The 25,078-nt window shown below is 44.4% G+C and overlaps 1 protein-coding gene across 10 annotated transcripts in view; it reads right to left on the minus strand.

Annotated features, from left to right (window-relative positions):
* The window catches only part of GRAP2 (GRB2 related adaptor protein 2), a 73,749-nt gene that overhangs the window by 22,364 nt on the left and 26,307 nt on the right, over positions 1–25,078 (minus strand). For 2 of the 10 annotated variants that reach the window (XM_030914277.1, XM_030914284.1), the window contains exon 2: positions 3,621–3,712. The exons of 1 other annotated variant lie outside the window; for it this stretch is intronic. In XM_030914277.1, the coding sequence (XP_030770137.1) occupies positions 3,621–3,698 (78 nt within the window). In that variant the 5' untranslated portion in view covers positions 3,699–3,712. Of the gene's footprint in view, positions 1–3,620; positions 4,010–11,426; positions 11,595–23,868; positions 24,127–25,078 lie in introns of those variants that run through there. 7 more of the 10 variants (XM_030914278.1, XM_030914285.1, XM_030914279.1 and 4 more) reach the window with 7 other exon arrangements.

A 25,078-nucleotide genomic window follows, 5' to 3' on the forward strand; every position in this document is an offset into this window, starting at 1 on the left:
ATTCCATGGGGCTCAGTCAACAAGCCCTCCCCATTTCGCTCTTTACCTGCAATGGACAGAATTTGAAAAGAGGGAGGGGGTTGGCTTTCCAACGGAATTCTAAAAGAACAGGAAGAAATGCAATTTAGCGATTCAAGAAATATGTACTGGGCATCTATTTTGGGCCATGACTTGTGTTAGATGTTGTGAAGACACAAAGATGAACCTGGCATTGTGTGCACACGTGCATGATGACATTGCTCTCAGGGAATGGAGAGGAATCAAAGGTTCATTCATTCACCACTATCAGGGAGTTCCAGGCACAGCTATTCTAGACATTGAGGCAGACACGGCCCCTGCCCTTGCATAGCTTTGGCTAGTGGAGCAGACAACATGTAAATGAGCAATTAGGATCCCATGGGGCAAAGGCAGCAATGAGAGGCAGAAATAGAGGGTGTATGAGACCACAGGGTCATGGCCTGCCTATAAATAGCTGCCATTTGAGGCAAAATCATAAGTGCCTGGAAATGAGTGAAGTTTGTGTGAAATATTGGGGAGGAGCTGAAGAGGGAGTGATTTGTTTCCCTGGGATGGTAGGGAGTAGGAAGGACCAGTGAGGTTTCCACGGTAGAGGAGGTCAAATATGTGTGTATGTGGGAGAGGGGCACTCAGAGTATATAGGGGAGAGGCTGAGAAAGGGTGGTGTACACATTGCAGTGCAACCTGCGGGCGTTACGTCCACAAAGATGTCTCTGTGTGTGTGTACACATGTGTATGTGTGCATAATGACATTGGACAGTGGTTTGGGGCCAGATGTTTTCAATCTCAATCAATTGGTAATTGGAAACCCCTGAATGCTTTTGAGCAAGGAAATGATATGATCCGATTTGTCTGGAAAGATCCCTCTGGGACTAGTATGTAGAATGATTGAAGGAGGAAAAAGACAAGAGGTAATGAGGTCAGTCAAGGAGCTGCGGCAGTGATCTGAGCAGTCAGAGGCAGCGGGGATGGATGATCCCGATAATGCGGGCCACCATTTATTGGGCGTCTGCGTTGGGCCAGGGTCATCACCTCGAACCCTCTCCACAACCTGGCAAGATAGATACTACCTCCACTTGCTGAGGAAGACACTAAAGCTCAAAGAGGGCAGATGACTGGGCCCCAGGCTCCACGGCTAGTAAGCTGGGATTCAAACTTAGATCCATCTGACTCAAAGTCTATGCTCCTTTTTACTGCCTCACACTCCTTTCTGGTGAAGAAGAGACGTGCTTGAGAGATATGAGGAAAAAATTATATTCAGAGCAGAGTTTAGTGCTTAGGAGTCAGACAGAGTTCTGTCCAGGTCCTGGATTGGTCTCATTCTAGCTGCGTGACCATGGACATGTGATTTCATCCCTAGCCTCAGTTTCTCATCTGTGAGAAGGAGGGGAAAAGAATGCCTACCTCATAGGTTTGCTCAGATGATGAAATCATGTCTGCAAACCACTTAGCTAGATCCTGGCCCTGAACAGGAGCTCAGGAGATGTTGGTTACTGGTCACCAGGATTTGGTAAGGGAGGCACTGATGATAACTGGGGCTCCTGGCTTGTGACTGACCTAGGACAATACTTAGAACATGGAAAGAAGAGTGGCTTGGGTGGAAGTGGGGGTGAGATGGGCATGGGGGTTGGAGTGATTCTGGGCATCCCGAGTTAGGGGCTGGAGTTCATGTGGGGACATCCAGCAGACAATTGGAAGTCTGGGTCTGGAGTTCAAGAGCAAGGTCAGAGCTAGAACATGAGCCATAGACTTGAGGGTCTTTAGCACAGAGGTGATGGTTGCAGCCGGAGAAGTGGAAGAGGTGGCTCAGAGTGAGAAGAAGAATCAGAAAGCCAAAGGCAGCACCTTCAGGGAAGTATATATTTCAAGATCAAGAGAGGAAAAAGAATGCTTGGAAATGAGACATGTAGGAGTGTTCAGGAAGGGAGGAGAAGAACCCAGAGGTGCTGCCAAAGCCAGGGAGAAAGGGGCTTCCAGAAGAGGGCCAGTTAGCAGCGTCAGTCCCACAGACATTTCCATAGGGTCGTTATACTACACATTAAGGAGATCACTGGTGAACTTCAAGAGAATGTTGGGGGGAGGGTAAAAGGGAGATTCCAGAGGGTTGTGGAATGAGTGGGAAGTGAGGAAGTGAGGCACGCCCAGTGTAGAAAATTCTTCCCAGTATTAGCAACAAAGGAGAGGAAAGAAATCAGGAGCTGGATTGGGAAGCAGAGTTGAGCAAACTTTTTTTTTTCTTTCCTTTTCTTTTTCTGGGGAATAGAGAAAACTTAAGATACCAGCTTCTCTTTGCAATGGAAGACGAGGGTGGAAGTTGGTGCAAGGATGGTCTCCAGTGGATGACAGTCACATGGTCACAGTGCCCCACAGAGAAAGCAGGAACTTCTCACTGCATGGCAAGTCCCTCCAGGACCTTGGTAAGATCCCAAAGCAGTGACAGACAGGTTTTCCTGGGTCAGGAGGCCCAACTCATATTTTAAGTTCGTGAAGGCCTACGCTTTGCCACCATGGTACTAGACCTTGAAAGTTGAGAGCAGTTAGAAGGCTACCTAATGGGCATGTTCATATTCCAAAAGAAGCCATTCTGTGGTGTTTTGTGCTCCTCAGACACTTTCAAAGTCACCCTCTCACATGCTGACAAGGTTCTTTGTATAACAAACATAATTCTCGGTGGCGAGACACTAATGGCCTCAGTATTGCTGGGCATCCGAGAAGGCTCATCAGGCTATCTGAGGGTGATTTGAGGTCAGGCGGGTGGGATCTGGCTCCACATACTCCCAAAAGCCCTTTTGAAGGGCTTATGCTCTTTTGCAAAACAAAACAAAACAAAAAACAAAACAAACAAAAAACCCAAGGGCTAAGATGCAGAGTCTGAAAGTATGGTGCATGAATGTGGGAGAAGCCCAAGGCCACTTCAGCCCAGCAAGTGGCCTCTACAACTCAAATGCAGGCTGAGGACAAGCTTTAAAAAGCCCCTGAGTGGCCAGGTGGGCATGGCCTTTGTTGAGCCATGTCCTCTGTGGCTGCCTTTCCCAAGCTGTCTCCACCCACAACCTCTCCTCCTGAGTTCCAGCTCTGCTGAGCCTGGCGCTGCTCCCTGAATTCAGCATGGACTTGCACATCTCTGAGCTTTAGCTAAAAGCCCAAGTCACCTTCAATGCATTCCTGACGTTCACATTGCACGCACTCCGACAACCCCCATCTTTCAAGGTGGAATCACTTGTTCCCTCACCTGTGCTCCCTAAGAACTTAGCCAAGAACATCTGTAACAGCCCTTTGGGTGGCTGTGTTCCCCTCTCCAGGCTACGAACCTCCCAGGACAAGGATGGTGGCTTATGCCGACTCTGTATTTCCATCACCTGGCCTGGTTGGTGTCTGCTATAAGGGTGCACAAAGGGAATCAAGGTGAACTTCTCTTTTTAAAAGGAACCACATGCAGTTCTTTTTTTTTTTTTTTTTTTTTTTTTGAGACGGAGTCTTGCTCTGTCGCCCGGGCTGGAGTGCAGTGGCCGATGCAGTTCTTAAGAGACAAAGGCAGGGACTGTCAGATTACTGAGTAACTGAAACTCCCTATTGCTCCCCTGGGGCCCCACGTCACCTACCTTCAAAACATCTCCAGTGTGAAAGCTCAGTTCATCCTCACCTGAGGCAGTGAAATCAAACTTGGCGACAGCTTCCATGCTGTAACGTGAAGCTGGAAGAGAAATAATGTGGTCATTGTGCCTCTCTGCCAGGGGGAGGGCAGCAGAGCCCATGGTGCTTCCTGGTAATCAGCAGTTCCTAGGAGAGTGGGCAGATGGACGTCTCCAGGCCGGAGAGCAAGGCTCAGGCGCACAACAAGGGCTTGTGTTTGCAGGAAGAGCTACGGGAATCTACAGGATCTGGGTCCTGGGATCATTCTTGGAATCCCTAGATGCTAGGAGCAGGAAATGAAGGTCAGCCGCAGCCTTTCCCTTCTCCTTTCATCATCCTGGCCTGACACCACTTTTGGGGGCATCTCTGTTTGCAGCTGATAAGGAGGGGAGGCTTGCTATCATCTGCAACTTGAGGCCCAAGGGGCTGGAAAGACTATTCTGTAAACACTGTCCCAAGGCTGTCCCTTGGCAGCTATATTTAAACAGGCAGTGTTAATTAGACAGATGCCATTTCCTCTTTTACATCTGAATCATTTAAGAGAATTAGACAGCATTGGCCAGTGGGGAACTCAGCTTCCTTCTGCATGGTTTGAGAGTAGAAAGCATTTTTTGGTTTTCGAGTTGCGAGACTCAATTGGTCAGATTACTTATTTTATAATTATATTATAAACCAAGTACATTTTGGAAATTTTGATGTTACTATTTTTGAATTGAGTTAAAATTGTGGCCCCCTTCTCGTAATGTGTGAGACCTGTGTAAAGATAAATGAATCAGCCTATGTAATACATTTAATATGAACTAGAGTTGTGCTTTAGGAGGCAGTGGGGAGGTAATGGCAAGAGAGCTGGCTCCAGTCCCAGTTTTGTTGGTAGATAGCTGTACACTCTTGGGCGAGTAATTAAACCCTTGGAGTCTCCGTTTCCTCATCTATAAATTGGTGATCATAATATTCAATTAATAAAGTTGTAAGGTTAAATCAAATTATAGATGCAGGCCGGGTGCTGTGGCTCATGCCTGTAATCCCAGCACTTTGGGAGGTTGAGGTGGGCAGATCACCTGAGGTCAGGAGTTCAAGACCATCCTGGCCAACATGGTGAAATCCTGTCTCTACTAAAAATACAAAAGTTAGCTAGGTGCAGTGGCACGTGCCTGTAATCCCAGCTACTCAGGAGGCTGAGGCAAGATAATCGCTTGAACCCAGGAGGCAGAGGTTGCAGTAAGCCAAGATTGTGCCACTGTACGCCAGCCTGGGTGACGACTCTGTCTCAAAAAAAAAAATCTATATCTACATATATATATAGATAGATAGATATAGAGATGCAAAGTATTATACAAGATAAAGCTAAATAGTATTTACGTTTTAAAATAATTGTATGGAATGCGTTTTCCCCCAGCAAAGGTAGCCTAACCAAAATCAGCACAAGTTTTCTTCCGTCACTCCCATCTCCTATGAACTTTTCTCATTGAAATTCGAGACCTAATCTCCATGACTATCAAATCCTGTGATTCTCTGCTAAGACAGCTTAATGTCAGGACAATCTTGAAAGCTGTTATTTTCTTGTTGATCAAAATTTCCCTAAGTTTCAAACCCTTTGAGGTAGAAAATAAATGTCCTCTAACCTAATAGACTTTCAGTGACCAGTCAACTGGGACCACAGTTGTCCCCTCAGTGGGAATTCCTACCCAAGTAAGCAAGATTTGGGTAAATAAGGAAGGTGGCTGCCAGTGAGAGGGTGAAACGCCAGGAGATCAGAGGATTAAAGTGACTGCAACAGGGTGATAGCAAGGGGCTCATTTCTCTGATTCGCCACAATTGCTCGGTCTTTCGAAGGTAATTTACAGAGATGACTATTACCCATTCAAAGGTAGATGTTAAGCAAAAAATAGACCAGGAGCCAAAGTAAAATGTCATAGTTAACTCTCTGAGCTTTATCACCAGTCAAAACGTACTTCCAAACAACACCACCGCAAATATACTTTTTGTACACTTTCTTCAAGATCCATCTATCGAAGGCAAATTAAAATGGTTGTGACCTAGGATGACCCACTCAACAGGAAGGAGTATTCTGCCCTCCTAAGTTAATGTTAAATGCCTTTGCTGATTTGATTCACCCCATCACTTTAACACGCAAGGCTTCTTCTAATTAAGGCCTTGCCTCTAGTTTTCAGAGAGACATCACTTCTGTGGGTCATCCTCATAGAATCAACAGTAGACAGTGGTCGCCTCGTGGGATCAAGTGTCAGGTGAATGGTCCTGAAGACCAAGATCCCATTTCTATGCAAATTCACCTTAATAAGCAGGATGGAGACAAGGGAAGGGCAAATGCTAAACATATTAGAAAGTTACATAAATTAGAAATGAAAAAAATATCCAAGGCAAGCTCTAGATATGACCTTGATTTGGGGAAGATCTTTCCAACATTACATGTAACTCAGCTCAGGCTTGGGCGCTGGGTCCAGGCTGGCTGTAAATCACTTCAGTGAGAAGTGAGAAGGCCGAGGCATAAGTAAAATTGCTTCTGAATAGCAGCGCTTTCCTCTGCCTTCCCCCAGGAGGTAGGCGGTATGGCAAAGCCAACGACGCAGCCATGTCACAGAGCTCCCCAGCTTATAATATTAATCCTGGCTCAAAAAACCCAATTAAACAGGCCCACTCTTTATAAAATTGCTTTGAAAAAATTTGTTTGCTCCCATTTCCATTTGTGAGATGAAATCTGCCCGGCTGCTGTTTGTTCAGGGTGGGGTGGGGTATGCTCTCCTTTTGTTTAAACCACAAGGCTTCAAAAACTCTTCCCTTGAAGCACCCCTAGTAGTAGAGAATAGTAAATATGTCACTCTCAGGGGTCGGTCTTCTGTTTGGTCATAAAAATGCACAGAAATGCATATCCCATTCCTCTATATCCATTAGCATTAATTTTGAAAAGTTTAAAAATTATCACCAGGGAAAAAGAAAACTGAACGAATATAGTTTATTCAGTACTTATCCATTTGTTTTATGATCTGTACCTGCCACCACTACAGACTGCACTGGAGAAACAACAACAAAAATATGGAGCTATAAACTGGGTAGCAACAATTTAGACAGAGTTGTGGGGGGTGGAGTGCAACAGCCTGAATTCAAGAATGCAATGAAGCCTTCTTGCTGCTGTTTTCAATTCCAGAGCTTCTGACTTCTGAAAAGAGAGACCCCTCGGCCGGGCAAGTGGCTCACGCCTATAATCCCAGCACTTTGGGAGGCCAAGGTGGACGGATCATGAGGTCAAGAGATGGAGACGATCCTGGCCAACATGGTGAAACCCTGTCTCTACAAAAATTAGCTGGACATGGTGGTGCGTGCCTCTAGTCCCAGCTACTTGGGAAGCTGAGGCAGGAGAATTGCTTGAACCCGGGAGGCAGAAGTTGCAGTGAGCCGAGATTGTGCCACTGCACTCCAGCCTGGCAACGGAGTGAGACTCCATCTCAAAAAAAAAAAGAGAGACTCCTCGTTAGAGAACCTCACAGATGGATTAAATGTGATTTCCCTGCCAGTGATGGGCTTTAGAAATGGCTGAAATGTACCTGCCTATACAGTGTGAGAAGCTGCAGCCTTCAGGGGCAGCCAAACCACCTCCAGCACCAGCCACCAACCCGATTGATGATGATGCCATTTGTAGGGCCTCAGTGCTAGCTCTGCTTCTCACCAGCCCTCTGCACCTCTCTCGCTTACCCCTTTAAGAGCTGTCACGCAATAGCCATTAGCAGCATGCAGTGTGGACCTGCTTCACCAGAGGGTAATGCCACACAGGACAGCCCTGAACATGATTTTTTCTGCCCTTGCCTTTCCATGTGAGCTTCTTTTACCACCAAAAAAACCTAAAAAAATATTCAGGCTATATGCCAGGAATGCTTGCCTACTTCTAAAATATAGTCACCACAGAGGACGAAAACAAAAGCCATGCTACAGCTCTTTAAAATAACCTCCACTTGAAACCCAGATTATAAGTGGATTTGTTCAGAAACATGTAGTTACCATCAAAATGGCACCCGGCAAGAAACTTCTTGATCAAATTCAGCTCCTCCTAAGTTGGCTATGAATAGCTAAGGTTTCCATTTTATGTATCTCTTACAAAGAGCAATTGCGTAACACCACAAAGCTATGCGAAGAATCAGGCCCAGGACCCAGTGAGAGAAGGAGACAGGTCCTAAAGTGCTATCACTTCCTATTTCGCTGGGGAGAGCCCTAATTTGAATACTGGCCCCAGCTTATGTTGTAATTCAGATAAGATAATGTCTTGCAATTTTTTAAAAAGAGAGAGAAACATTGCTTTTTACAAGTAATGCTTGTCACATATTTATCAGGACATCAGCAACAAAATTATTTAATTAATTAGTTTATTAATTTAGAGACAAGGTTTCCTCTGTTGACCAGGCTGGTGTGCAGTGGTGTGATCATAGCTCACGGCCGCTTTCAACTCTTTAGCTCACAGGATTCTCCCATCTCAGCCTCCTGAGTAGCTGGGACCACAGATGTATGTCATCACACCTGGCTTTTTTTTTTTTTTTTTTTTGGTAGAGGTGGGGGGGGGGGTCTCACTATGTTGCCCAGGCTGGTCTCGAACTCCTGAGTTCAAGTGATCCACCTGCCTCAGCTTCCTGGAATTCTGGGATTATAGGCATGAGCCACTATATCCAGCCAACAGATAATTTTTATTAGCATATCCTGTATATGAAATGAAGTAAGAGAACAGTGAGACTAGTTTACACTTTAGGACTTCGGCTGCGGATACTGAGAGGAGCTCAGGGAAAATGTAAAATTATACCAGCAGCTACTCAGCATCATATATGCAGAGACTGAATCCACAGCCTTGCTGTTTGACAGGTAAATCCCCTCTCGGAGACAATAAGGAAGAGTGCTTCCTCCCCCAATCGAATTGACGAGGTCAGCTCAATCACTTTTCAGAAGTAGGAAACCTTATACTGCCAGGAAAAAATGATTATGGTTAAGCCTCACTGTACACAATAGGTATATTCTTGAAAAGTTATAATGAATAGAGTATTTGTAAATGGAATCATATTAGCATGTATTATGGAGGCTCACTCTATAAAGGAACCCTGTGGTGAATCGCTTTATAAAATGAAAGGAAAATTTGTTATGCAAATAACTACTTTTTAATTATCTGTTTTAAAGTCAGGGTTTTCATGCATTGAGTCTTAAAACAGAGCACACCTGCCTATCCCCTCCAGCTCTGCACGCTGTGGGCCAAATAAACATGTGTTTCCCCTCCTCTGAACTCCTCAAGCACTAAACAAAACAAACAGACAAACAAAAAACAAAAAACACCTTTCCTATTGATATAGAACATTTCACCTTGGAGTATAGACGTGGAACTGTCAAACCTTTTCTGTACAGAGCCACAGAGTAAATATTTTTGGCTTTGTGGGCCATCTAGTCTCTGTAACAATGACTCGCCGTGTTTTTGTAGCCAGGAAGGTGGCCTTAGATGATGGTAAATGAGTGGGCATAGCAGGGTTCCCATAAAACTTTATTTGTGGACACTGAGATTTGAATTTCATAGCATTTTTAGACAGGAAGTATTATTATTGTTTTGATATTTTTCTCAACCATGTAAAAATGTAAATTAGCTCAAGGTCAAAAACACATGATGGGCTGAATTTGGCCCACTGGCTGTAGTTTGTCAAACCCTGATATATACATTTATATCTATATCCTATCTCCCCATAACAGTTTATAAACTTCTTTTTTTTTTGAGACAGAGTCTCGCTCTGTTGCCCAGGCTGGAGTGCAGTGGCCAGATCTCAGCTCACCGCAAGCTCTGCCTCCCGGGTTTACGCCATTCTCCTGCCTCAGCCTCCCGAGTAGCTGGGACTACAGGCGCCCGCCACCTCGCCCGGCGGGGTTTCACTGTGTTAGCCAGGATGCTCTCAATCTCCTGACCTCTTGATCCGCCCATCTTGGCCTCCCAAAGTGCTGGGATTACAGGCTTGGGCCACCGCGCCCGGCCTAGTTTATAAACTTCTTGAAGGGAAAGGTTGTAGTTTAGTGGACAGAATACAGGCCTAGCAGTAGACGAACCTGGATTTGAATCCAAAATGTGCCACTTCCTGAGTGTCCTGTTTCTCCATCCACAGGATGGGAGTCACCAGAGTTACTTCATGGGGTTGTTTTGTATTAATGTGCAGACTCTGACACACAGTAGGTGTCCAACGAATGGCAGTTGTTGTTATTTTTTCTTAGATTCTCTACAATGCCTAGCCCAGGCTTAGCAGGCAGCTAGGAAATGTTTGTTGAATGACTGAAGACATGCAAATGACCTGCCCTCAGCATTACTCTGGTTGATTTCCTCAGGGAAGGGGCAGGAGACAGAAAGCGCCATTTAAAAGGATCAATTAACTTCCCACTCAGAGGTGCCCTGACTTCTCAGCAAACTCAGCCAGAGATGGTGCAACACACCTACACTAAGAGGCCTGATTTATTTAAAATCCAATAGAGGGCAATGGTGCACCCCAAACCATCAATTCCATCTCGTAACTTTTCTTTGCATCTTGAGTCCCAGTAACCTTTAACTAGACAGGTTCGGTGATTGTCTTCGTTGTCTCTCATGAGTTTTAAGGCACATAAACTTTAACATTTCAAAGACTCAAACCTTTAAAATACAGGATTGCTTAGATGCCAAAGAATTCGCGGTCATCTTCTCCTACACATTGTCTGCTGCTTAAATTCCTTCTGAGCAGCCTGGAGAGGTGGTTCCCATTCCTCTCGAGTGGACTTCCCTCGCTCCTGCTTGGATTCTAGGTTAATGATCCTGTACTGAAACCCCTACTGTGTGTTTTTCTTTGCTCTGCATCTTATATCTGTGTTTGGGGCCCTTCTGCCTCAGTTTATTACCTCTTATTGGGCGTTGGACATGGGAACAGGAAACTGAGAAAGGTCACAGATGGCCCTTCTTGAAAATCTGTAAGCATAGAATGGACAACTACCTTACGGCTCGCCTGTGAGCCGCTGCTTAAATATTCATCTGGAGACCCAAACCAATCTATTCTGAAAATAATGTGGGAAAGTGAAAAAAAAAAAAAAAAAAAAAAAAAGGCTGGGCCTCACCAAGAGACCAAGGACTAGCCTTTCCCCATTTTGGGCTCGCAGATGACAAAATGTTAGCTTTATTCTAAACCAGCAGACACCGTGCTAAGAGAATACCTCTTAATCAGCTGGTCATGTTGGAAATTTACCCTTCTTACTGAATGTCTACCAAGGCTTACATATTCCTTTACTGTGCCTGCTCTTGAATCACTTCTAACTCATCTTCCGGATCCTTTAAAATAGACTCTCACATTCTTTTCTGGTAGGGTCCTGCTTCTGGTTTTCTCTGGAGATGCGGCTCTGTGGCTAGGTGCAGAGGGTGGTGTGGGAGTTGGAATCACGGCAGCTACAACCAACTCATGCAGGGCCTCCTGGGCCCCCTACTAGTGCTTCACCACATAAAGTTTCCAGGTAACCATGAACTTGGGGATGGCCATCAGGGTCCTCTGCTTTATTTATTTACTTTGAGATGGAGTCGCCTTGTCACCCAGGCTGGAGTGCAGTGGTGGGATCTCAGCTCACTGCAACCTCCACCTCCCAGGTTCAAGCAGTTCTCATGCCTCAGCTTCCTGAGTAGTTGAGGTTACAGGTACAGCCCACCATGCTCCGCTAATTTTTATATTTTTAGTAGAGATGAGGCTTCGCCATTTTGGCCAGGCTGGTCTCGAACTCCTGACCTCAGGTGATCCACCTACCTCGGCCTCCCAAAGGATCCTCTACTTTAGATGATTTACAGCCAACAGTTCCTCTGCTTAATTGGACCTCCCAAGTCAGAGACACAGGACCATTTCTTCTCAGGTTCGAGGTCCCAAGAGAACAAACAGCCTTCTCAAGAGGACCTGGCTTGTTTGGACAGGTGATCCCTTCAAGAGATATAAACATTTCTGGCTTTATTGCATCCAAAGATAGCAAAGACACATAAAATATACCCCCAGCAAACAATTTCTGGCTAGTTGGCTGGGATTTTAGCATCCTCTAAAAGCCTCCATTTTAGGTGATTTTGCACATACAGGGCATTTTTGTTTTTCTCTTGTCCCCAGGTGACTCATTATTTTCCCCTCCCAGCCCCAGGAAGCATAAATCCCCCGGTATGAGCAGCAGGGTGAACACATGGAACTAGAGGGGCCTCTGCAGCTTGTCCGAGAATTATAATTCATCAGCGGCTGAGCTGCTGAGGCGAGTCTTGGAGACTCTGAGGATGGCGTTTGAACAGAAGCCCCAGGGCGCTCCCCACTCCCATCCATTCCTGTCCTGTGCGCAGGTGTGTTCCCCGAATAACGATTCATCCTCTGGCTGCTTCACTTTTGCTGAAAGCCACCAACAGAGCTGTCTCCGATGACAGGTGACTAACGGGCAGCTGGATCCTGAGTGAGATACCGAGGCGTGGGCAGGAGAGGTGTGCTGTTCTCTCTTCCCCGGCTGGGAAGGGCCTCAGGCTCAGCCTACAGTTCTCCTGCGAGGGTGGCTTTACCTGCCCTTGCGTGCTAGTGCTTCTCTCTACCAGGGCCCCTCCTGTAGACCCTTGGCTGGCTTCTTGGGGTTTCCACCCAACATGGGATCCCCAGCCCTGCCAGAACCCCATGGCCTTGACTTGTGATTTCCTTCTAGTTTCCAAATGGGAACAATCTCCCCCGTCAGAAGGTTTTCAGGTTTGGGAGCCAAATAAATATGGTATTTTTCAGACATATGGACACACGTTACACAACTGGAGAGTCCCTCTAAATCCCTTATATCCTTATTTAATCAAATTGCTGTTCTGCAGGTCCCTGTCTGTCACTGTGGATTATGGAGATTTCCTTGGTCTCAAGGATGCTTTTCTCCTTTTTAATTAGCTCTCTTTTTTCCTGTTTAAGGTTTCTTGGGTTTTGGAGGGAAGGGTAGTGAGGGGAGGGAAGTAGAGAAGGAAGAAGACAAGTCAGGAAGTCAAGAGACTGTCCCCACGCAAGGCCTGTCCCCTCCCCTGCCTGTAACTTGGATGATGCCCAAGGCAGAGCCAGCCACTTCTTCCTTCTTATGTGTATTTATTACCTGGCTCTGTTTTAATCAATGCCAGTTTGGCTTATATAATCGAACTGTTTTTTAGTGCAAGATGCATCACATGAAGTCTCATTTGTCCTCAAACTTTTTGTAAGAAAAGTGTCTTTCTCTTTAAGTACAAAGTATATGTTCTGTTAAACTCAAGCACATTTGATTCTTTTTTCCCTAATTTGCCACTCTCTGCAAGGCGAGGCTTGCCTACCTCAGTGGGAGGTTTACTACAGGACTTGGGGATCAGACAGACCCAGCTTCAAACTTTAGGCTCTGCTGCTTACTTTGTAGCTGGAGAACCTTAGTTTATCTTCTCTGTGCCTCAGTTTCTTCACCAGAAATGCAGATATTAATCCTTAGACCCCGATGTTGCAGGGAAGAGGACATAGAATGCTTGGTTCGACTGCTCAATGGCTTTCTTCAAAGCATTTTTGCATTCTGGTTATCTACCATCCTTTCTTGTAGAGACAAATTCAAAACTGTTTTTACAAATTGTAAGGCCACCAAGCGTACATTACTTTTCAGCCTTTCAAGCACCTATGTTTCCTCACTTTCCCTGGGCAGGCGCTAGCTTCTCCCTATTGCCTGTGGAGTCCTAGCTGCAGTGTTATCAGAAAGTACGACAATAATCAAGACAATACAGTGAGGAAAGAGAGAAGACAGCACTAACCAAGGGGAAGTGGGGAAAAACGGTGGATGGAGAAACAGAAAACTGACCAGGCTTCTACACTTTGCCATCCACACAGAGCTCAGTCGCTGTGATGCTACCTTTGAGGGGACACGCACCACCCAGACTTTGCCAACCCCTAGAAACGTGAACCAGCTAAGAATAAGTTACCATGGATTGATATGGTTTATCAAGTGCCAAGAACTTTACAAATGGACACCCGTTGCAACATTTATTAATGTTATTATCATCATCCTTCGCATTTTATAGGTGGGAAACGGAGGCAAGAGATTCCAGTACATGTCTGTTGGCACCTAAGGCTGTGTGTTCTCTTCACTTTGCCGCTCTGCCTCTCCTGCTATGAGCAACATAATCAAATCCCTCCTGCTTGCTCGGGATGACTGCTCACTAGCTTAGGCCCTCTCAACCTTCCTGGCTGGCTGTCCTTTAGCCAAAAAATTGACCAGAGCAATTTTCACATACCCAAGAAATTCAAGCCCATTACCTCTTGGTCAAAGAGGTAAAGACTGCAATCAACCTGGCAGACCTCAGACCAAGCAATCATGTGCTTTAAGGCAATTGCAGAAATGGAAACAATTTCAGCTAATAGACTTACAAACTGTCGCTCTTTCCCTTTCCTTCTGCCGGTTCCCCCAACCCCCCATCTCTCTCTCTCTCTTCCTCTCTTTCTCTCTCCTCCTGTCTGTGTCTCATTTGTCGCAGTTCTCTTACCTTTCCCTTCATCAACTTTCCCCACAATACATTCTGCTTTTTCCAAGTTCTTTTCTTTCTCCTTGAAAAGTTAATAACTTACCATGAATCCAGTTAGAGAAAGTGTATCTCGCATACTTCCACTTTTAATTCTCTGACATGTTTCTTATTAAAATGACACCATGAAAACATCAATCCAAAACAACAAAAATAAGACAAAAGAGCCCACCAACCTCGCTGGAAATACTTTGAGCCTCACTCTGCTGCTAGACTGATGTACCACCTGACGTTTCCTAAAGCAATAACAATTGTCTACAGAAACACCGCGAATCCTGCTGGCAAAACCCAAACATGAGAGAAGCATTAAAAATGCTGCCCCCCACCCCCAGATCAGAAATCATTTAATGAACCCCATCAGAAGGGTGGAGGGTAGGGTGGGGGTGGCGGGGGTAGATGAGAATGACAGTCGAGAGAGACAGACAGACAGACAGACATTTTACAAATCTCCGGGCTTCATTTTCTTTTACTTCTCATTTTCTATTCACGTCATGATTTCCCCTGGAATATATCACCGGGATTTTATGGTGCCCTCATGTTCTCTTTTTTTTTCCCTCTTCCCTTCTGTTCACTTCATGTTTGCTTTTATTGATTTGGGCTCTGAAAGCACGGCTTATTTATCATGGATTTGAAAGCCTCCATCTTCTTGCTCTGTTTTCACCAGGGCTGTGACATTGTTCACAAATGCTGCAAATCTGCTCAGCATTCCCTCTCCTTTTCCTCACTGCCTGTGCCCTGGGCTACCTTAATTCTCATCTGGGCAAAGCACGAAAGTGTCAGCAGAGGACGGCATGACCACAATTACTTCAACCTTGTTGTCACTTTTATTTACGCTCCCAAGCCCTCATTTGTTGTTGGAATGCTGGTCATTTTTTTAGCTCACTGATCTCAAAGCTTGCAAAAGGGATCATTTATCCATAGAGAAGCTCTCCTTGCTTCATTTGATAAGTCTATCCCAGAAAAGTGGGAGGGCCTGACATTTTTACAAGTAAAGGTACTATACTAAAAAAAAATGCCAGTCAAAGGGATAATATGGCAAATTCCTTTCATCAAATGAATTATAATATTCTTATTTTTGGGAAATTTAGTTCTTTCTAATTTGAGTTTGGTCAGCTAAGGAACACCTCTTGTATTTGTCTTGTTTAAAATAGTTCTCTTTCTTTTTACTTGCCAGTTTTGATTAAATAGTGCCCCTATCCTAGATTCTCAAAGTTGGAAGTGGTCCAGAAAGTCAGTCTTTCCCTAATTCATTGAGATGATAGAGAATGGGCATCGGGGAGGGCTGGGATTGGAAAGAGTGAGCTGACAGCTTGGTGAATTATTTATGTTGAACCAAAAGTTCTTTCAGCCTGAATTCTATGCTAAGGACCACAACAAGAAAGAAAAAGAAAGAATGAAAGAAGGAACAAATGAATAAAAAAAGAGAAAATGAGAATCACAAATCCCAAATTTCCATTTCTAAGCTTAAATAACCCCAGGGTCCTTGACCACCCTCCATGTGACAGGGTTCCAGCTCCTTGATCTCCTGGTCATTTTCCTCAGGTCTCCTCTCAGTTATTCATTGTTTTTCTCAAAATACAAAATACATTATCTAGACTTGAATCCAGTATTCAAGATATGGTCTGAGCTGGGCTGAGTAGAATAGGAGGATTTAATCACTTCATTTGTACATGAGGATTTTGTAATTGTGTTACATTGTTGGCTGGTTTTTTGTTTTGTTTTGTTTTGTTTTTGAGATAGGGTCTTGTTCTGTTGCCCAGGCTGGAGTGCAGTGGTGTGATCACGGGTCACTGTAGCCTTGACCTCTGGGGCTTTAGGCATCCTCCTGCCTCAGCTTCCTGAGTAGCTGGGGCTACAATTGTGTGCCCCCACACCCAGCTGCTGTTTGGGAATTAAGCAACAACAACTACAACAAAAGCCCGGGTGTTTCCCAACGTGAAGATGGTCAAGCTGTACCTCTCCACCTCTGCAACGGGTTTCTTGGAACCCAAACGCACGGCTTCACATTTAACCTTTCTGACTTTCATTTTGTTTTTGTTCTCCCGCTTTGGCCAATTTCTCAGCCCATCACAGTTCATTTGGGCATGGATTTGTACTCCTAACCCCCTGGTTATAGCTTTCAACTCTTCTTTCATAAGTGAACTTCATGCCTTTTTGGGTTTTGTTTTATAGTAAATGGAATGTGGACTTTTGAGTCAGGTAGGGCTGGGTTCAAATCCTGGCTCCTTCATTCATGCAAGTTGGTTATCTTTGGACTCAGTTTCTTTACCTAAAGACCTCCTCCAGGTTGTCATTGACCCTTTAATCAACACTCTGAGTATCAACTTCAAACCTATCCAATTAAGTAGTTATCCTTCGGCCTATCTGTCCTCAATCTGATCTCTAGGGTGTCATGCAAAACCTGGCTGAAATCAAACTGTGCTGTGCCTGTGGCCCTTTTCTCATATGTCACTCTAATAACCCCACAGGAGAAAGAAAGAAACCACAACAGGGTCAACTCTTCCTTCAGGGCCATATTTGGGGAGATGCCAAGTGGAAGAAACTCGTCTTTTCACTCATTGTTCTTCGGCATTTGCTTTTCCACTTTCCTCGACCTCTTTTGCAAGCCAAAGACTTTCCTTTGGTGAGGCAGCTGTCACCTTAGCTACTGTGTTCCTGTTCCTCCTCCACCCTATTCTCCTTGCTTGACAGAGCAAAGGCCTCTGTGTGTTGAAGCTTCTGACACACAACTTTCTTTCTTCTTCTTCTTTTTTTTTTTTTCGAGACAGGGTCTTGCTCTGTTGCTCAGGCTGGAGTGCAGTGGCGCAATCTTGGCTCACTGAAACCTTCGCCTCCCAGGCTCAAGAGATTCTCCTGCCTCAGCCTCCTGAGGAGCTGGGATTACAGGTGCCCGCCACCACGCCTGGCTAATTTTTGTATTTTTACTAGAGATGGAGTTTCACCATGTTGGCCAGGCTGGTCTTGAATTCCTGACCTCTAATGATCCACCTGCCTTGGCCTCCCAAAGTGCTGGAATTACAGACATGAGCCACCATTCCCAGCCTTGACACACAACTTTCTGAGGGTCATTTTTTCCATTTAGAATTTTTTAATGTCATGTTTGCCCCATGACCTCCCAGATCCACTCAAGTCTCTCTTGTCATTTCAGGCCTTCAGCAATCTTTCCCCATTCTGTCTGTCAAAATTAACTTTAGAAAATCACCTGCACCATGCAAACATGCTTTAGTAAATAGCTTCCCTTTGTTCTCTAAGCCCCCCATCGACATCCTTGTCTCTGCACTGGTCTTCCTTCTCCCATCAAACTCACATTGCTATGTATGGTCGTGCAGGTTGCTCACTGCACAAAGGCCTCAGGCTGAGGTTGTAGTAGGGGCTGAAATGCACATCCGGTGCCCTTCTCATCATGCTGTGAGTCCTGGTATGGGGCTACATCTGTCTAGAACTACCTTGTTTTTCCTACTTAAACAAAGGCACCGGGTCTAATTTCAACTGCTCCTTTAAAGCTTTACTCAGGGCCTGCCCGCATCATATCCCATGGTCTCACTTTCTCTTACTCTTCTGGGGGACTTAACGTATCTACCCCTTGCTCAGTGCTGCCGCCATCTGGGGAAGGTGGGCAAGCACATGAGCCTTGGAGTCAGACAGCCAGCGTTCACACCCTTCTCTACTACTAGCTTTCTGGGTGACCCTTAGCAAGTTATTTAACATCTCTGAACCTCAGTTTCCTCATTTTAAAAACAGGGATGATAATAGTGCCTGTCTCTTAATGTTCTTGGGAAGAATATGTGGAATATTCATCTAATTCACTTAGTATGGTGCCTGGCACATAGTAGGTACTCAATAGTTGTTAATTACTGTTACCTTTTTTTGTTTTTGAGACAGGGTATCATTCTGTGACCCAGGCTGGAGTGCAGTGATGCAATCATGGCTCACTGTAGCCTCCAACTCACAGGTTCAAGTGATTCTCCTGCCACCACATCCAGCTATTTTTTTTTTTTTTTGTAGAGACAGGGGTCTCCCTATGTTGTTCAGGCTGGTCTTGAACTCCTGGCCTCAAGTGATCCTCCTGCCTCAGCCTCCCAAAGTGCTGGGATTACAGGCATGAGTCACTGTGCCTGGCCAGCTATTGTCACTTTTATGCATAGTCCTTACTAGTTAACAACTATTAAGACGTGTTGTGGCTCACAAGAAGTATGGATAAGAAAATGTATACCTCACCAAGTAGGGTTGTCAGATAAAATACAGAATGCCCAGCTAAAGGTAATTTTTAGATAAGCAACCAATAGTTGTTTTAGTATATGTATATCCCAAATCTTTACTTTCTCCACAGAAATCTCAAAGTGATGGACTGAAGCATTGTTCAGAGGAATAGCAAAGACTCGTTTGATCTTTTCACCCTTTCATCTTGAATTTCCCTGCTGCCCCTCACCTCATGCAATGCCTGTCCCACAAGATTTCTTACATGAAAACCGGGGAGTGGGCTAGCCTTTGGGATAAGCAGTATGAAGGTCCTACAATGAAGCCTTTAGACGTTCTAGTGAAGGTTGTGGTTTGGAATAGAAGTATATAATCTCACTCATATACATTGTGAGCCACAAAATGTCATACCTTCTGTTTTCTCTACCTTTCTTGTGTTATTTGCTGCTTTTAATATTGTGTGGGTCAAAAGGCATGCTTTTACCATTATATATTATGGAATACTGTGTGTTTTGATAAATAGGTTTTATACATTGGAATTACTGTTCTTATAAGGGATTTTTCTTGAAGTCCGTATTTGTGGTAAAGCAGAAATCTTCTAAACTCTCTTACATATTCAGACATTTCTCTTGTGATTACTCTGGCATTTTACATTTTTACTCTAAATTCACCATCTACTTTCTCATGCCTATAACTCGTCAGATTTTTCCATGCTTGGCATCTGCACCACAGCAAAAAAATTCCTGGGCACCAGCCCCAGTAAATTATTACTAGTCCCATCATGTAGTCACCAGGTTGACATTTACTTGTACCACCCATGTATCTAGTTCTGATGACAATCCCTTGAATTGGCTTATAATACCCTATCCTTTCTTTATATGATTTGCACCATCCTAGAACCTTGTCTCTTCCTGGAACTATTTCAGAGGAAGTTACAAAACCACCAACAGTACCAAATGCGGTTCTGTTGTTTGAGTGATCTTCTCTCTTTAATAGCCTTTCATTTCAAGTCCTCCATTACTGACTCCTTGCACAGATTCTTCTCTCCCCTTCCTCTCTCTGTACTTCCAGGAATTGGTGATTCCTCCCCAGGTTTGTTTTCAGATTTTCTGCCTCTTAACTTTGCAATGCTGTCTTGCCCACCTTCTCTCTCTTAGGAGTATCCATATGCTTTGCGTATTTGTTCAACAAACATTCCCTGTGTCCCACTCTGTGTCAAGCCCTGTGTAGAGCATGAAGATCCAGTGTGGACTAGACAGCCCATCTTAAGACCTCAGACAGTTCAGTCTTGTAGGAAAGACAAACACGCCAGCCAAACCAGTGAGATCAGTGTGATAAATGAACCAAACCTTAAGTGGTTCAGGAACCCAAAGGGCAGGCTCTTAATCTAGCCTAGGATGCAGACAGGTGCAGGAGGGATTAGTGGAAGCTTCCCAAATGAGATGACACTTGAACTGAGTCTTGCAGACAAGTAGCTAGGCAGAGTAGAGAGCTCATATGTGACACACAGAGAGAATGGTGTGTACGAGGAGTTGGGGACCCAACTGGTTCAATCATGGACGGGCAGGAGATGGGATCAGTGATTGGACTGGGGGCAGATCATGGAGGACATTGAAAGCATGCCAAGGCCTTTGGATTTCATACCAAGGATGATGGGAAGTCACTGGAAACTTGATAACATTTGCATTCAGGAATGTTTAATCAGATGGCAGTAAGAAGGACTGGAGGGCTGGGGGAACTGAAGATGAAGAAAGCATTGCAGTAGTCTTGGCTAGTAATGATGCTCTTTCTTTTGATACTGGGTCTTTCCATATGTTTTTATCTCCATAGTAAGTGCTTTACACATTAGCCCATTTAAAGCATGCAAGAATCTCAAAATAAGAACTGCTATTGTGTCCAACTGACAGATGAGGAAAGTGAAGCTCAAAGGGGTTAAATAATCGCCCAAGTTCATATGTATCAAAAAATGGTGGAGCCAGGATTCCAACTCAGTCTGTGCACTTAACCACTATTCTCCCTTGTCTTAACTCAAGGGAGTCACTGTGAATCATGACCAGTTGGAAGAGGGCTAAAAGACAAAAAAGAGTCTAGAATGGTGTTATCCAATAGAAATAGAAGCAAGTCACAAATGCCAGCTACTATGCCATTTTAGATATTTTGGTGGCACATTAAAAAGTAAAAGAAAATCATTTTTAATAACTTATTCACTCCAGTATGTCCAAAATATTATCATTTCAATTTGAAATCAATATAAAATATAATTGAGATACTTTGCATTATTTTTTCCAAACTAAGTCTTTGAAATCTGGTGTGTATTTTACATTTACAGCACATTTCAATTTGAACAAGCCACATTGAAGTACTTGGGACAGCATAGGTCTAGAATGACTCTTGGGTTCCTGCTGGGGGCATTAGGGTAGATGTTGGTAGCATTTTCTGTGGTAAGGGAATACAGAAAGTGAAGATAGAGGGGTGTTTGAAATGCTTGTGAATGATCTAGATAGAGACTCCCAGCCAAGGGTTGGCTATGCAAGTGTAGAACTCAATAAAAAAGTCTGGGTAGAGCTATAAATTTGGGTGCTATTCCAATATAGATGATTGTGAAAACCCTGAGTAAGAAGGAATTCACCTAGAGAGATTATGTAGCAGGACTGAGCCTTTGGAGACAGCAGGCAGAGATGGGACATCTTGGTCAGGTGGAGGAGTTTATTTGTTCAGCAGGAGATGGATCTCCCCTTTGAATGGGAAAGGAGGAGGACAAGGATGCAGAAGGTAAGTTTGTATAGGTAAGGAGAGTGAGGAGAGGCAGGAAGTAGGTGGCTTTCTAATATAATGTTGGCAGGGGTTCTCAGCTCATTCTATTTTCTTTCTTCTCTTCCATACAAAAGGGAACGCTAGCTTTTAACCATGACTATTCACAAAATCTACACAAAGAGGCAAACAAAATGTAAATATTTGTCCAGCTAGGGATGAAAGCCAAGATGAACACTCCTTTTTCATGTCACTATAATCATTTCCTCCTCTCTCTCTCTCTCTTTTTCTCTCTTTCCCTTTGTCTCTCAGGAAATTGCAAAAATAGTACAGAGAGGTCCCCTGTACTCTTCAACCCATTTCCCCCAATGGGGACATCTTACATCACCATAGTACGGTATCAAAGCCAGGAAACTGATATTGCTACAATACCATTAAATGGACTTCCATCTTCTCTTTTATAACTTCCTAGCAGGAAGTATCCTTAGTAAAAAGCATAAAAATGTGTGAGATGTAATGTTCAACCAGGCCAAGAGCTTTACGTGTGTTCAGGAGGTTTTATCTCTGTAACTAAATGACATGCATCAAATACCACACCAAATGTCACCTAAATGCTCAGGTAAGAATTACCTTCTTATGACCATATATAATTTGCACCAATGTTATGTGGTTAGACCAGGCTATTCACTGCCTGTTTGGCTTTATCTCATTATGGAGAAGAGCAAAGATGAACAGACAGCTCTGTTGTTCCCATTAGCATCTATAATGAGGAATCTGTGACTCAAAAGAGAGCAGCAACGTGCCCAAGCCTGCATTACTGTACAAACCAGGTCTTGCTAACGTTAGAACTCAAGCTCGGTTTATGACATAGCACTATCTCTTGGTAAATGGCTACTTCATACCCCTGTCTACACAGTAGAAAAACCAATGGATTAGGAGGGAGTTAGTATTCAGATGGGTGACTCCATTCAACTTTCAAGTGGGGAGGAACCCATAGCACCCAACACAGTAGGCTCCTCCAGAAATGCCAGGGATTTAATCAGTTCAGCTTACTAAACAGACTTGAAGTTGGGCACATTCCTTAAAAGCAGAATCAAGCAAAGAAAGCACTGAGAAATCTCTGTGCTTCAAGGAAACAAAAGCCAACGAGAGAACATTAAGCCAACTTGAAGGGAACAGTGGCTATCCATCTGCCTCTGCCAAGGTTCAACCAAGGTGAATAATCCATTTATTACCAAAGAATGAGAGAAGTCCCAGTATTTTCACGTAAGTGGTAATTTGTTAATGGGTAAACATGGAACGAATTTCTTTCTCCCTTGGAGATAAATGAGCTCTGGTTCTCAAAAACAATATTTCTGGCGAGAGATAGAAGACAAAAAAAAAAAAAAAAAAAAAGTGTTTCATCCATTAAGATTTGGAAAGCAAAGGAAACAAGTGTATTTCTGGAATCTGGGTGAAAGGAGTTTGGTCTTGACAATTTCTGAGCAGCCAAAGGAGGAAAACGGTAGCAGGAAGAAGCAGGAACATGGGTGGTCAGATGCCTTTCCGGAGAGTGATCTCTCTAATGACATTTCTCCTGTCCGGGCTCCTTATTTATTTGTGGACCTGCACCTTCCTACTTACATGTCCACGTGTGGTATCTGTAGTACCAGTAAGAAAATAGTTTTTGTCTAATCCAGGAAGGCAGGCCTGAGAGCAATTTGCAGCGGTGAAGACAAACTATCGGATGAAGGAGACAGAAGGACAGGGTCCCCTTACCCTGTTGTAGCCATTGGGAAGGGGCCTCAACCCTCAAGTGTTGAGACAGGGCAGCACACGGGGGATGGAGGAAAACAGCCGAAATCAACTTGGCCCTGGAAATGGCCATTATCAAGTAGTCAGGGGTGAGAGGAAAAAAAAAAAAGTCATGCCTTGGATCGACTGGGCCTGGACGGAACAGGGTTGAAATCCAGCCGTGAGATCAGTTTTGTCATTGACCTCTCCCATGATGATGCGATTCAGCCATTCGTATCCGATCCTGACCGTTTGTTTGGGGAAGAAAAGATGCAGCCTGCATTTTGAAATCTGGGCAGATGCTTAAAAAGACCCTGCTCTCCATTCAGACAACAGGAACGCCACCAGATGTGACTTAAACATGCCTCCCTTTCAGCTGTTGAAATGTGAGCAGTTCCTCCCATCGCTAGCCCACTGCAAGGGACTGTTTTTTTTCAGGGTCTTTCAATCCCAGGGCTGATTCACATCACAGGGATTCCCATCAAAGCTCCACAAATCAACAATGAAATAAACCCAATGCCAGACCAACTTGTACACACCGGTGGGCCGAGAGGGTGGGGGGGTCCAGTCGGGGCACTGTGCCTCACCATCACTTTCCATTACAGAGAAGGTAAGTGGGGACAGCATGGCCGGCGGGGGCAGAATTAAATGTGATCAACGTGACATCTGCTTTTTCTTCTCTTTTCAGATTTCACAGAAGTGAGCATGAAAAAAAAGAGAAGAGGGGAGGAAAACTAAGGAAAGACAAGTTCCTCTCTGGGAGAAGCAATTCTAGTCCTGAATTCTCAACTGTACATTTCACCTCAGAAAGCCAGTGACCGCATCTGCTGAGCAGAGGGTGACAAACTGGGCTGGATTCAGGCTGGAGCCAGGCAGTGGGTGGCGGCTTCTGCCTCAATCTTTCTGCAATCTCCCTTCCCCATTCCAATCACGATAAATATATTTATACTCACTTGATTATGTCAGCCAGACAATACTCTCCTAATTGGCAGTGATCAGGATTTCAGAATTGTTTGGGCGAACCTGCTGTCTCTCTATCAGGCAAAGCGATAAGGGGCCGCTAATGCAGTCCCTATTAACAATTTCCAGTGGAAAAAAAACCAATCCCCCGACTCGTGCATGGCAATGAATTTTCCAAACTGCTCCTGAGAGCCAGCGATTGAGGAACTCAGACTTAACATGAACCGGTCCAGCACAGAAAGGTTTTATGACTCTTCCCCACCCCCGGCTCGAGCATGTAGAAAAAACCATAGCCACTTCCTTATGCTCAAGGTTCCTTTGTTCTTTTGCTTTTTTGCTCTTTTCCTTTTTTTTTTTCTTTTGTTGGGCTTACGGAGCTAACTGTCATTTTTGGTTCTTGGTTCTTTGTAAATTTCGGGACATCTGGCACACAGTTTATTTCATTTGCTAGCTCTGGTATTTGTAGATACGCACGCTCTCTGCTGCGTGTGCGTGTTAACACTTCACATGTATAATTTATGCATGCATAATTTGGAGCTTGAGAGGATAGGCTTATTTTGATGTTTAAGTGTAACTACACAGCGCCAATTTGATTATAAGTAATTACTCAATAAATATTTATCAAATGAATGAATATACCAAGAAGACAAATATGCAACTGTCATTCATTTATTTATCAGACATTTCAATACCTAGTGTGTACTAGGCACTGTGCTAGACACTGAGTATTCAATGATGCGTACCCCCACTTCCTTTCCTCAGGGAGCTCACAGTTGAAGGATAGGAGGCAGACACATAAATAGACAATTGTAAGACATCATGGAGACACAGTGACTGAGCCCTATGCAGGGTAGCATGGAGCTCCAAGGAGGAAGCTTGGTCCGCCTAAGGGAGGGGCTGAGGCCATGGAGAGTCTCCTGGAGGTGATGAGGCCTAAGAGGGGAGGTAAAGGCTTCAGAAAATAAGGACAACACAACCAATGGCAGGATGCAAGAAATAATAGGGTGTTGTGGGGGAAGCAGCAAGGCAGGGAATTGGCAGAGATGAAGTCAGGAACTCAGGGAGGTACCAGATATGGGGCGCTTGGTGTAGTGTAAGGGAGAGGAGCTTCAACTATCTCAATTAGGGCAAAAAAAAACATAAACAACTCCTTCATTCATCCAAAATGCTTCTGTATTGCACCAGAATTGGTACACGCACACC

Source organism: Rhinopithecus roxellana, chromosome 13 (genome assembly GCF_007565055.1).
Source record: "Rhinopithecus roxellana isolate Shanxi Qingling chromosome 13, ASM756505v1, whole genome shotgun sequence".
Classification (NCBI taxonomy): domain Eukaryota; kingdom Metazoa; phylum Chordata; class Mammalia; order Primates; family Cercopithecidae; genus Rhinopithecus; species Rhinopithecus roxellana.